Below are 14,797 nucleotides of genomic sequence, written 5' to 3'. Positions count from 1 at the left end.
TAAAATGTGATAAAGCCTTCATAAAATGTCACATACTTAGTAAGCTTAAAACAACCTAATTCTTAACTTTTCTTTCAAGGTTATGAATACTAATCACCAGCATCCCATTCTATTACAGTCATGAATATGTATTATGCCTCTAGCCTTCTGTTCTCCAAACTTTTATTAGTGTTATATAATAATTGCCAAGGTGACTTAGTAAGAATCTTGGGAACTGACATTTGATGGGGTATTAAAAAATCTTCGTCAGCTATCCCTAGACTGACTCAGCAGAACTGCAATTCCCTGGATCCCTTGAGAAGAGTGGATTATCATCAAACCTGTTTCTAGCATGAACAAGCTAGAAGAGGGATAGAGGAGTTGCCCCAAATGGAAGTAGGATGAACTGATTAAGATGATGTCAGCAAGGGATGCAGCCTGCCTTTTCCCAGAAGTCGCAGGTTCATTTCAAACATGTAATCAGAGTAGTGCCCAAACTCATAGGAAATTAATCAGGATGCTTTACAGGGTGACTTACCACTGGGTCTTTTCCTTTCCGAAAGCATTCTTCTTTCTGTCCAGGGAGTGGCGGCCAGTAGATCTGCAACATAAGGCAAAAGCGTAAGTGCAAGACATTCCGACGACATGGAACTAGGGAGTGAAGTTTCCTCAGGCCGAGAAGAAAATCCTTGCTGCAGGGTCTTCTTCCTTCTTGCTATTTGACAAACAACTAAATTCCTTGTTATGCTTGTACTTTTTGCCAGGAATAAAATTGTCCTGTACTTAAACTTTCCCTGAAGGAATGTTAACCTCTGAAAACCATTGTGGCATAGTGGTTAGAATTTCAGACTAGGAACTGGGAGACCAGAGTTCAAATCCCCCTTGGCCATAAAGCTCTTTCGGTCTGTCACTTAGGGCTCGTCAACACTTCTGCCCAGAAAGCTCAGCTCCAAACAGTTTTCTGCTTATCCCATGCTTTTTAGGCACAGGTCCAAGTGGTTTTCTGTTTGGCCTGCTCCTTTCCCCCAGAAAACCCTCTCTTTAGTGATAAATCAGAGCAAACATCAATTGGGAGAAAACCCAATTGGTTTTTGCTCTGAATCAGTGGTAAATATCGGTTTTTCCTGGGCGCAAGTGGTGAGGCAAGCAGGATGAGCCCATACTCTCAGCCTAACGTACCTCACAGAATTGTTGTGAGGATAAAATGGGGAGGAGGAAAAAGTGGGATACAAATGTAAATAATAATAATAATAACCAATTCATTTTCAAGAAGCTTTGATTATCACAGATATTTGGAACCAATACAAGTCATTACCACAGGCAGGCAGCTGCAGTGCTCATTTTCACCTCTGTTGTACTCAACAAATACTCCCCCCAGTATCAAGCAGTTAAAATAAGCTTCCTTTGCAGGAGACAGAGCAAACAAACAAAAACCTAAAATGAATGTTCACTTCCAGACCGTGGCTATTTTCAGGTGAGATTCAATCACATACTGGCAAATGCAAGTTGCGCAGTCGGAAGAAGGCATCTTGCAACAAACCTGCCCCCCCCCCAAAAAAATATCAGAACTTTTGTGATAAGGGAAATGGCAGAGAAATGCATTGGAAAATGTGGGGAAATGCTTGCTTTGACTCCACTTCATCTAACTTCCCTGGCAATCAAATAAGAATGAATGCTCCTTAAACAGCCATTGTTGCCTAATCTCCCTACAAACCAATCAGGATGAACATCCTTCGAAAGTGCCTTAAGATCACATGGTGTTGTTGTTGTTGTTGTTGTTGTTGTTGTTGTTGTGTACTGAAGTTCTCACCCTGGGCCAGCAGGGGGATACTGTAGATAGTTATGCAAATGAAGGATCAAAAGTGACGTTCAGTGATTGGATAGTTTGTATGCAAATGAAGGATCGAAAGTGACGTTCAGTGATTGGCTAGTTACAGAAAATGGTTCCTGTTGCATTTTAGTGGAGCTCTATATAAACAGGCTGACTGAGCTCCTCAGTTCAGTTCTGTTCCAGCTTACAAATAAAGAGCTGCTTTGGAAGAATCGCTGTGTCGTCTGATATGTTCGCCCACAACTTAACAATTATATTATATCCACAATATTATTTACAGCATGCCATGTCTATGTATGCTCAGAAGCACAAGGATAGGAGTAAAGATGGTATATGAAGAAAGGTGGAGGAAGGGAAGACCTACAAGAATGTAGAACAGAGTAACACATTTGAAGCAATGATATAAAAAGTTGGGGGGGGAATGAAAAGCTGCAGAATCAGGACAAAAACAAGACAGAATGGGGGCTTAGAGAACAGCAACATGAAAAGACAAGAAATCCATATTTATTGGTTCATACTCATGAAAAGAAAATGTCCTAACAAGAGAAGGGGCAAAATGTTAAAATCACCCAAGATAGTAACTAGAAGAAAACATAAAAGAAAGAAAGAAAATAAAGTGCTTCCTTAGAGAAGGAAGCTAAATCTTATTCTTTTGTCTGTAATGGATGCTTCACTCCATTTAATATAGTAATAAAGAATATAAGATGCCAGATTAATATTTCAAAAATAAAGGAGCCTCTGGAGTCATTTTTATCTCAAGCAAAAGGCATCCATTATCCTACAAAGAGTTGCAGTTTCATGAATTAGGAGAGAATTTAGAGAGATCTTTTCAAATAAAGGACATCTGCTTAACCCTAACCTGGCCTTACAACTTGGCTCTTTAACCATAAGCCTAGCAACTGTTTATGCAAGCCATGGACTGATTTATAAAGTTTGTTTTACAGACTAATGTGCTGGCAGAGAATTCTGGAGAGACATTCATTTTCTGTAAGATGTAGAGGAGAAGGGTCTCCTTTGACCTTCCATTTCCCTTTTGTGTGGTCTCACACCCTCAAGGACACAGCGACACACAAACAAAAGTTTGATCTTCTTGCTCTAAGTAAAAGCTAAAACTTGCAGCTGGCTAAGATGTCAGCTGAACACAGTGGTACTTAAAATCTTCTTTCCAAAATGGCATCAAGAAGCCAAACTGTGTGATTTATTATAATAAATGCACTCTTATCCCATGGAACGTTTCATGGGCCTGCCCCTACATGTTTTACCAACTAGAGACTGGAGTGGGTGGGGTATCACAGAGCAGGAGGATTAGTGAAACAAAAGTCTACAAAACATCTAAGAAAAGAACCATAGTGTTGTCTTCCAGCTGCCATATTTAAAAACTACAATGCTCAGCATTCTTTTAAAAAATATTTATAAAAAGTTAACTCTATTTAGGCACTCAAACAAAAGTAAAACTCTCCTCCTTAGGACAGTCCTCTGATTTGAGTAAGTCCCCTATTTGAAGGACTGTCTGGTCCAAGCCCAGTTCCATGGCAAATAACTGTAAGTAGGGGCAACAGGACCTTTGAAGTTGTCCATCAACAGTTAGCATATGGACAGCAGACTGAAGTCATGCAGATACAGTCTTCCCCATTACAATGAAATGCATTGTATTTCTATTTACATTACAGTAATTTTTTTTCTAATATTGCATATACACTTGGCATTTCAAAAGTAATGCAATTCTGTTTTATTTGGGGAGACGGGTCCTCATTCGTGACTATACATTAAGTAGATTGGTGAGTGCTCTTGCTACAGTACATATAGCCCTGCTGTGGCAGTAATGTAAGGGTAGCCAGGGCCCTTTGGGTGTTGTTGGGTCATAACATCAGCTCCATCCTCCATGGCCAATAGTTAGAGATGACAGGCACAGTATTGTTTAGTTACCCCTGACTGGTGCCAAGAAGACAAAATGCTTTGTGAAAACCAAATGTTCATAAAAGGGGCTTCACAGATAGGCTCAATGCGAAGTTCTGCCATATTACACCATCTTCTTTCATGTGGCATTTCAGCCGAACCTATCAGTCTTGGTACATAATGTAGTGAAAAAGATTGTGCTAAGGAGGGGGAGGGAAGATAGCCAGAGGGTGGCAGGGAGCAGTGGTGTGGCTTAATCAACATCATGATCTTATGCTGATTAGCAGGAGGTACAGCCACTAGTCACCTAAAAATCAATCAGGGCATGTGAAAAGTCTCTAGAGCGTTAGCTCAATGGGAGTTGAAGTAATAAAGTAGCTGGTATTTTTTTTTAATTAAATGGTAGAATACACATGTATCATGTTTTCCAATGTCAAACGCCAACACTTCCTCAAGAACTAAGTGTGTGTGTGTGTCAATCAGTTCCTCCCTGACCTTGAGAAGAGGAGGAAATGAGAATCAATTATATACACCTCCCAGTAGCAACTTCCTTGACAATACCTTACTGGAAAAAGTTGAGGAGGAAAATCATTAGCAATAGGGCAACATAGCCTGTAGCTGCTCTAGAACGCCAAATGCCAATCTTTGTTTTCCAAAATTAAAGATGGGAGGGAGCAGGCATGCTATCTGCACATACAATCAGCAACACTCAGCTACAAAATCCTGGGGTCTGCCATTTCAGTGCTTCAGCTCAACCCACCCAAGATAAGATGGCAGTACAAAAAGAGAAATAACTGTTTGGAGCTCGCGTGAGTTAATCTCAGAACAAGTACTGGATGTAACATGTGGTTAGTGGAAAGATACTTTAATGACCAAAAAAAAAAAAAAAAAAAGGGTGGGGGACGACGACTATGTTTTGTATATTTGGCACTGGTGATAGTAGTGCCAATGATGTTTGGGGCCTGGCTTTTGAATATAAGAGCATTAAAAGGTCCCTGTGGGGTCATCCCAAAGGCCCATCTAGTTCTGCTTCATGTTCTCACAGCAACCAACCCAAATGCCCCTAGGAACCCCACAAGCCGGACAGGAGTACAACAGCACTCTTCCAACTTGTGTTCCTCAGCAGCATGTTGCCATTGACAATGGAGGCAGTACAGAGCCATCATGGCTAGTAGCCACTGAAAACTGGTATTTGAGGGAGATAATAATGACAAAACCCACTCACCCTCGCAAAGTACTGATTTTTTTAAAAATAAGTGGCTGCACACCTTTCAGTTGTACAAAAATAGAAAACTTTATCTGACCTCGTAAGTTTCTTCTTGATTGTTTAATGTTTGGAATGTTGCGCTCTCTCTCTCATTATAGTCTTAGGACCCAGCTAGACTGGTAAAGAAAAAGTGATTTATATGCATTGTATGTGCGATAGAACATTGTGCCACCAGTTGGTGACGTTGAATCCCGTTTTTCTCTACCTGTTTTCCCTGCTTAAATTTACAACGCAACGCTTCCAGCCCTAGTTTTGAACCTGTAAAATGATAGTATTAAAGTGACTTGCTTCACAGAATTATTGGAAGGAGGAATAGAGTGATTCCCATATAGCAATTCGCACACACGAAAAGGTACGAGAGACATCCATCCTGTCAAGGATCTCATTTCCTGTCACAGTTTTGCTGGGTTTTGACTCAGAAGTTAATTTAATCATTTACTATATATGACAGTCGGATCCTTCTGCAGACTTATATTAATTACTCATAACCTGATCATATGTCTAGACTTCTCACACTTCCAATTACATATAATTGTAATATGATCTCTTTAGGACTGGAACATTCCTTACACAGGCTCCCATCCACCCCCAACCTTTGGCTGGTGTCACATTTCTGGCTTCTATTTAATGAAGTTCTCTGCCCTGGGCAATAAGTCTGCTTAAGGCCTGGGCTTTACTGAATGCCTTCTGTTCATCTCAAGTTTCAGCTTCTATGGAAAAACGGCTCCTCTGAGGGATCCTTTAAGCATCCTTATGGAGGCCACTGGAAAGTGATTACCCACGAAGGCGCTCCACTTGATGGGAAGAACAGTTTAAAGCCATTTAACTGCACCTCTGCATATGCATGCAGAATCTACTCCACCAGCACAACTGCCGGGGATATACAATGTGAGACTTCTGTGGTGTTTAAACTGACTCCAGGTGGAAATGTACAACTAAAGATTCCAACCAGAGGCTTAGGCAGGTGGGCAGAGTTCTGGGACCACAAGAAAGCACAGCCAAATCAGTTAGTCAGTACTTGATTGCTGTCAGTTATCCCATTTCTGGATTGTATATAGTGCAGCCAAATCAGAGGTAAAATCATAGAATTGTAGAGTTGGGAGGGAGGGACCATGAGGGTCCAACCCCCTGCAATGCAGGGGTCTTTCACCCAACATGGGGCTTGAACCCATGACCTAAGATTAAGAGTCTCATATGCTCTACCAACTGAACTATCACAGGTAGTGCCAGCAACAGCCAGCCAATATCAATGGGCGGAGTCAACTAACCAGTCACAGCAGCAGAAGCCTACGCAAGGACTTCTGGGGGCCTCCTGCTCCCCCCTCCAATTGGCAGGAGAACCCACGGAGCAGCACACTGGAAGAGGAGAGGGCAGATTGTTCCATCAGCCAAGCAGCTATGCTGAATTCCTCCCAAAGTGTGGGCTTTGCTCACTTGTCTTGACTAAAGCGTGTGAATGATGATGATGATGATGATGAATTAAATTTGTATACCACCTTTCATAAACTATCCCAACCTTATTCAAAGAGCATGATCCCTATTTGAATCAATTCACTTACTTACTTCCCAAGGCTTGCTTCCCATCATTCAGGTCCTTGGAGTACTAGTATCCCCTACTAAGAAGACCCTCCTATCTCGTGTATAACAAACATGCACCTAACATACATAAAGTAGTACAGTGCATGAGCTGGTGGCCTTCCACTACACCTTGAACTTGCTCAGGAAGCTTCAGATAAAGTATGGCATCTCTCATCCCATGGGGGATAAGAATGTTCAGTACAGTAGTACCTTGGTTTACAAACTTAATCCGTTCCAGAGGTCCATTCTTAAACCAAAGTGTTCTTAAACTAAGGTGTGCTTTCCCATAGCAGCGGGGGACTCAATTTACAAATGGAATACATTCAACAGGAAGTGGAACATGTTCTGTTTCCAAGGCAAAGTTCACAAACCGAAACACCTACTTCTGGGTTTGCAGCGTTCTTAATCCAAGTTGTTCATAAACTAAGCTGTTCTTAAACCAAGGTACCACTGTATTGTAAAGATATACGTACATAAACCACTTTGAGCGCTTTGGAAAAGTGCCCTATAACCTCTGATTCAACATGCATGGCTGTAGTAAACATTAAATTTGCATTATATATCGAGAACATTACCTCCTTAGCATCCATGTTGGTTTGATCCAGCCGAAGAGAATAAAGTGTGTCCTTTCCTCCAATGAACAGGCGGTCACGGTATTCATCGAGGTACAAGGAGCGGAAATCTAAAATTCCTCGGTGCCCAAGGAACAGGACTGAGCGGTTAGTGGCCAAAAGATCTAAAAGGCAGAGAATAAATGATAAAGGAAAACTGAAGGTGAGGCAAAGGAAACTGAAAGAAGAGGGTCCATGTTAACTGAACATGTACTCTGTGTGCCTGCTTCACTTGAGCAAGCCATTACTTAAGCATGAGGTGCAAATTCAGCAAAAGATAGTTAAGGATTAAGGTTGTAAACACATGACATTTTAAAGTGCACTCAATGCCCTCTTGGTGCTTGTGTTTTTTGTGTAACATACAAATCCCGTTGCTTTCAATGTCGCTTAATCATGGCTGATTTTCGCTTTATTTTATCCACTGTGTTCTGCATTTCTGCAAGTGTAGGATTTGGTTAATACTGCAATTAGAAACACGGTATTTTTGTTTATTTTGATTCCTTATAGAAAACATTTTTAAAAAACTGATTTGCATTGTATATTTTATATTCTTCGCAAACCACATAGGTATTTTCTCTACACTGAAGTGGTATATAAGTTTTGTTAAATAAAATGAAATCATCTCAAAATTAGTTTTTAAAAAACTTCCTGAGGTTGAAAAATGCCTAAAGCTCACATGACCCTTTTTTAAAAAAAAAGCTCGATAAAAACATCGCAAAACGATCCCTTCCTTTTGCAGCAATGCCCTATCATTTTGTTATATTAGCATTTTTTGATTTTAAACATATACAAAAAATATATAACTACATCAAAATGCTCTAAAAGGAAAATCAAACAAGCAAGCAGATTGAACACATTGATGTGATGCATCACCTAAAAAGTGTTAACCCAGCCAGCTATTACTAAGTAGCACAATAGGCTTCCATCCTTACAGGTTCATTACAAGCGCCCAGCTCAGTATCACAGAGGGGAGGGAATTAACAGGCTATTCATTTCGCCTCAAAGTCTACCACCCTCACCAGGGCCAGCTCAAGACATTTTGGCACCTGAGGCAAACCACAAAATGGCACCTGCCCGCCCCTTCCCACCCCAACAGGGAAGAAAGAGTGAGTGAATATCTATATCAGGAACAAGGCGATAAAATATACTTTGAAAATAGGGTAGAAGATCAGCATTGCCTCCTATTCAGTGGGACTTGCACCTGAGTAAACCTGCTTAAGACTGCAGCAAATGACCAGCACATTAGTTGCACCAAGATGCAAATGCCTTAACTAGATGTCCATTTCAGTTCCATGAACTCCCCAAACCATGAGCCAATGAAGAGGGGTTTTGAGCAAAGATATATCTAAATCCCTCTCTCATTACCAGTTTCTGCTGTTGACCTACACTGGGTTCTTCTAGAGTTGAATTGCTTTGTTTTCCTTATTTAAAAAGAGAGGTCCATGAAATTGGATGCAGGAGAAAGAGATTTGAACCTCAGCTCAAATTGCTGACTTACCCTGAATCACAGCAATGTAATTTAGCTTGGGGCAGGGGAGCTCTTAAGACAAAGGCAACCTTTTGGCACACTGACCAAGCTTTTTGTGGCACCGAGGCACTAGTGGTCTGCATATGAATCCTCTGGACTATTGGAAATTAATCTCATCAGTCTGTGAGGGCCATTTCTTTTTTTATACCCGGACGTGGAGTCCCAGGTCACCAAGCAATTTCTGCAGCTAGGAACACCGGATGCTCCATCCAGAACGCTGAAGGAGGCTGTCATTAGCTGGGAGTGAAGACAGGAGGTCTCTTTACTGCTGATAAAAGGCTAAAAGATAAATGCCTTATAAAACAGTCCATCAGTGTGACAGGGATAACTCCCTGACAGTTGCAGAATGGAGTTTTTATCAGCGGCTGCTGAAAGCTGGGGTGGATTTGAGGTCTCAGTGCAAGAAACACTGTGGGGAAAAGGTAAGGAAAGCCATGCAATGGGGGAATAGAAGGGGAAGAGATGGGGTGCTGGGGATTGAGGTAAAAAAACTGTGCCGATCAACTAGCAGGGGTTCTGAAAAGGATTTTTAACATCTCTCTGCAAACGGCTTGTGTTCCATCATGCTTGAAAGCAGCTACCATTGTCCCAGTCGCCAAGAAAACAGCAACTAACTGCCTAAATGACTACAGAACTATTGCATTGGCATCTGTGGTGATGAAATGCTTTGAGAGATTGGTTCTTCAACATCTTAGGTCAAGCTTCCCACCGGACTTTGATAAACATCAGTTCGCCTATAGGAGAAACAGGTCAACAGATGATGCCATAGCTACAGCATTTCACCATGAAGCAAGTCATCTGGAGAGACCAGGGAATTATGTCAGAATGTTGCTTATTGATTATAGCTCGGCTTTTAATACCATCCTCCCGGACATTCTTATTAAAAACCTGATGGATCTGGACCTTCCTTCTACCATCTGTGACTGGATTAAAGACTTTTGAGGGATCGGACACAAACAGTGAGAATTGGGACTGTTACATCTACCTCCCTGAAGCTTAGCACTGGCACCCCACAGGGATGTGTGCTATGTCCCTACCTGTACTCATTGTATATGATCCATCCACAGTAATTATTAAGTTTGCAGATGATACTACCATAATGGGGGTAATTGCAGGCGGAGATGAAACAGCGTACAGGGGAGAGGTTCAAAAAGTACCTACATGGTGCTCAGAGAATAACTTGCACCTAACTATTAGTAAGACAAAGAAGATGGTGTTGGACTTCTGGAGGAAGAGAGGGGAACTTGCCCCATTGTATATCGGGGGGGGGCTGTGTGGAGACAGTCTCCTCCTTTAAATTCCTGGGAGTTCACCTTAGTGAGGACCTCACTTGGAAAATCAACACAACTCAGGTGGTCAGAAAGGCCCAACAGAGACCCCATTTCCTCAGGGTCTTGTGAAAGAATAATGTTAAACAACAATTGATGAACTCCTTTTACCAGTCCACAATAGAAAGTGTCCTTTCATATTGTATTACAGAGTGGTACGCTGGCTTGACAGCAATGGACAGAAAGTTTCTACAGAGAGTGGTAAATACAGCACGTGGTATCACTGGCTGTCCCTTGAGTCCGATGGATGACATCGCAAGCGATCGTTGCCTTAGGAAAGCGAGAAAGATTCTTGGGGATGACTCACACCCCATCACCTCTTTAATCTTCTATCCTGGGGCAGGAGATATAGAAGTATGGTCAGCCGTACCAACAGACTAAAGAATAGTTTCTATCCATGGGCTGTTATGCTGTTGAACAGAAAATAACACAGCAAAATTGACTTGTGAGGTGGTGTGTTGTTCGATAAGCACACAGAGTGCAACGAGACTGAGTGTTTGGGGGGGAGGCTTGTTTAATTTCATTGTGCACAGGTTGTACAATGACAATAAAGGTATTATTATTATTATTATTATTATTATTATTATTATTATTATTACTATTACTTGGGGTCTTGTGGGAAGAGGAAATGTAGAGACCAATTGCCCAGTTTAAATAACATGCTTAAACAATTGCTTATAGAACTCAGTTTCTGCAGCTCCTATATGCTAGGATTTTTGCTATCTCAATGCCATAATGTATGTATTGAGTTTCTGGGAAACACATATTTTGATACTGGCAGTTTAGGGAACTTGCAAAACTTAAAATCACAGACATACAGGTTGTGTACACATGACATTTTATTCTGGAATCAATGGAGCCTGAGTGCTTGCTTTTTCTACAAAGTCCACACACATTCTGGAACAACTGCACATTTTTTGGCCCTGAAAAACACTTCTTAAGAAACTGGTTTCATTCCAAAAATTAAAGCTCATTGTAGATAGATGCAGAATCAATTTGAAAACAGATGAAAAGAGACAAAGGCAGACCCAGCGCTGGAAGGGTGCATCCACACCCATCCAACGAAGCTGTGGGTGGGCAGATACAAAGACTTGCAATCACCACTTCCTTCTTCATTCACCTGGGATATGTGCAGGGAGGGTCAAAACTAGCCCAAGTCATTTTGTTGCCTGGTGCAGAGCAGCAAATGAATCCCACCCACTCATCCAGGTCAAGACATGCATCATTAGGCCAGCTGAGTTATTATGATATCACAAGCACCTTTCATGACTAGCAATAAATAAACCACAGTGAAACTTAACTAACAAACTGCTTTCCTTTCATTATACCCAACAACAATTGTCAGAAGCGACAACCTCAGTCTGCCTAAGCATAGCACCAACAACGCAGGCAAGATTTGGCCAAGCAAAGTTCATCTGTTGAGCTTACAAAAATGGACTCTCGATGGAAAAATAGTAGTTAAAATAGCAAAGGTAAAGTCCTTGCAAATGTAGTACATACAACGTGAAATAATGCAGTTGCCAAATTAGGCTGCCAATTTACACTCAGGAGTAAATCCCATTGAACAAAACGTGACTTACTTCTGAGTATATGCATGCATAGGATCACACTGTTTACTACTGTGGTTTCATATGTAGGTGCTGTTTAATGCAGGGCCAGGACATGAAATTTCATGGAAAAAATCTGCTGTCTCAGGCTGTGACCTCAGAGCTGCCTCCACAAGCAACAAGCTACAATTGTCACCAACAAGCAACAACTTCAGCTGAAAGTATAAACAGGCAAACAGAAATCAAGATGGAGCTTGAGGCTGAAGTGTCTCAGAACATAAAAAAGACAATGATACGGAATAAAATTCCACAGCCAACAGCAATCCCAGCAAATTTGTCTCAAACAGAGTGGTTAGGCACTCTCTGGGCATCCGTGTGATTGATTTAAGTAAAGCTGCATCTCATCTCAACTTCATGTGGAAACCTATTTGGACATTTGGATGGCATATATATCATGTTTAAATTAAGATGTATTGGCAGTTATTGTATTTTTAATGTAAGCAGATTATGTTTTTTGTTTCTTTTTTCTCACTGATTTTTTTCTTTCCTTGTTAAATATACTATTTTAAAAAACCAATTAAAGGAAAATTTGTGTGTACTAGAACCAAACTGGAGAGGTAAAAAAACCTGAATGAGAATTCAACCCAAATTATTAATTGTTCCCTGGGTTCATTGCTAGTGGTTTAAGTGATGTGTTTTCTAAACCTGACCTATAACAAAACAATAGTGACCTCGCTGCATTAGCACTCCCTCATGCTCTTGCCTGTTGTAATAGTGGAAGAAATTATTTGGGGTGGGGTTTTTTTAGTGAGGAATAGACACACCCTTAAGCGGAAAGAGGCCAGTGTGTGTGGGAGGAAGGTTCAGAAAACCACATGGTCTTCCACAGACAGGAGGGGGCCCCAGCAGGTCAGATGGTCTGTGTCATTCCTGTAACTGATTTGTTCCGCTATACAACATGATAAAATATGAACCTTGGGAAGGTAAATCCCCAGAGAGATTGGCTGCCTGGCACACGTGCAGGAGTCTATCTTTCACCCGCAATGATAGCAAAACTCCCCAATCCAAGGGTGGCGTCAGGTGGTCGGGATTTTGAATAATTCCCCAGATGTTAACATACATGTCAATACAGAAAGGATCCTTGGTGATTCTGCATTCCAGTTTGCTCCTGAGACTTCTTCCTTCTGTTCCTTTGTAGTTCTGGCTAGGCTGAAGCTATAAGAAGTAGCAGCAGTCTATATTTCTAACTTCACATAAAGCAAAACCAGATACATGAATACCTCTGACAGGTCAAATTAGCACTGACGGGCAGGATCTGTGCATGAAATAGTGTTAGAATGTTACCTATGATATTAGGCATTGCTTGTTCACGCTGCCAATTTTTCTGTGTCCATTGGATTTCCCAGACACAACAAAATACTTTTCATTAGTCTGCATTTGCTAGGGCACACCTGTTTTGCATACACAGCTGCTTTCTCTAATTTAGTAAGTAGCTGTTCTTTGCTATCTCTATCCATCTTCTAAGACTAATATTTCTTAGCAAAAAAAATTTGAAAATGCCCTTTTACTGCAAGGCTTCTGAACGAACCAGAAATATAAATCAGAGCAGCAGAGAAAGGGAGGGAATGGGAATAGTGTGTGGGAGATTCTGCTGAACAATTATATGCTGGATGGCCAGGAATTGTGTTTGTTTTTTTTTAAACCCACCAATAAATCCTGACCTGACTAGATTCCCCACATTCCAGAATCATTTGTGGATGAGTTAATTTCTCCCTCATCATTTTGGCTCAGCTCTTAGTAATTCTGCACACCTCCTTGTCCAGTCTGCAAGAAATTTCAGCAAAGGCAAAGCAGCAACTAATCAAATCTAAAGCCAACCTCCAGAGGATGTTTGCCCAGAGTATGAAGAGTTAATGACCAAGGTGGCTCATCATTCACAGGCAACATTTCAGGAGTAATTTGCACCCCACTGGTGAAAAATGTAAGGCCAAAAGGGAACCTCTGGGCATTTGGGGGAGGAACAAGGGAGATAAAATGCATAAATGACCCAAGGTGCCTTGCAGTGTGGTTTGAAATGGTTCATTATCAAGAAGCCTTTCAACAAGCATTCAATGGGCACTTGTAAGGTGACATGATGCCATGAGAAGGACAAATGCCACATATATCGGAAAGCAGGGACATTGATCATTTACTCCAGAGAAAGGAAGAGGCTATTTATTGACACAAATTGATTTAAAAGAGATTAGATGATGTTTAGCAAATATTTCTACAATGCTTGTAGTAGATAGGAAGCATTACAGTCCTTAGCACATCCAACACTTAAAAACCTCTTCAGTATAATCCTCTTTCACTAGTCCATGACTAGTATATGATTTCAACTCAAGTTTAAATAGCCCAATATCTGGGTCCAGGCTGAACATTCTGTCTACTAGTAAACCACACTGGCCCTAACGATTATAATGTTTGGCACCATGCAAAGCACCTACCATTCTTACTACAGCCCACTAATCATTTCCACACACCTCTCATGTGTTTGATCAAAGTGTCTGTCAACAAATGCACCTGTGCATGCATCCTCATGGGTTTAATATCTGAGAGCCTCCACTACTACATCAGATGTCTAAATTTGAGGCTGGCCATTTATTTAGCCATTAAAGTTTATGGGCCAGCAACTTCTGCTGGGGCTGAATTCTATAGCCGCTTCAACTGAAGGCCATGCGCTAGCTAAAAACCCTGCTTTAGACAGAGAGGGAGTTCCTATAAAGCATGCCAGATACTAGACCATTCTCTGCTTAGCTGCAGCTGTAAACAATAAAACAAACACTTTGGGTGTTTCGCCCTGGCTGTAATCCCCATCGTAATGTGAAGGCATGCAGATAGTGGGCTCAGAACGGAAGCCATTTGCGGAGCTGAAACTGTGAACGCCATCTGTAGTGGCGACCACTTGCTTTCCCACAGTCAAATGGGACTTGCAACTGAGCGGAAGAAGAAATGGAGATGTCATTCCATAGATTGGCTGGAACACAGCCCTCCTGTACTGGTCTCCATAGATGCCAAGGCAGAGCCTACAACTGCAACAGCTGCTCCTGCTTCTTGGTTTGGCTGCCTTCCCGCATAGGTTGTGTTTTTACTGAACACGATTGTTCAGACTAGGGCAGCAAGCAAGAATGGGCCATTCTGCTCCTCCCCAACCTCCAGTCCACTGGAATTTCCCCCCTCACTAACGTGCCTG

The 14,797-nt window shown here is 41.5% G+C and overlaps 1 protein-coding gene across 2 annotated transcripts in view; it reads right to left on the bottom strand.

Annotated features, from left to right (window-relative positions):
* The window catches only part of SEMA3G (semaphorin 3G), a 76,458-nt gene that overhangs the window by 35,624 nt on the left and 26,037 nt on the right, over positions 1-14,797 (bottom strand). For both annotated transcript variants that reach the window (XM_083488698.1, XM_083488699.1), the window contains exons 2-3: positions 7,127-7,287; positions 518-580 (exon numbers count right to left, since the gene is read on the bottom strand). In XM_083488698.1, the coding sequence (XP_083344824.1) occupies positions 518-580; positions 7,127-7,287 (224 nt within the window). The remainder of the gene's footprint in view (positions 1-517; positions 581-7,126; positions 7,288-14,797) is intronic.

The sequence above is a fragment of the Podarcis liolepis genome (genome assembly GCF_965112155.1).
Source record: "Podarcis liolepis genome assembly, chromosome: 2".
NCBI lineage: Eukaryota > Metazoa > Chordata > Lepidosauria > Squamata > Lacertidae > Podarcis > Podarcis liolepis.
Note: the sequence above shows the minus strand (reverse complement) of the source record. Positions and strands in the feature narration are given on the sequence as shown.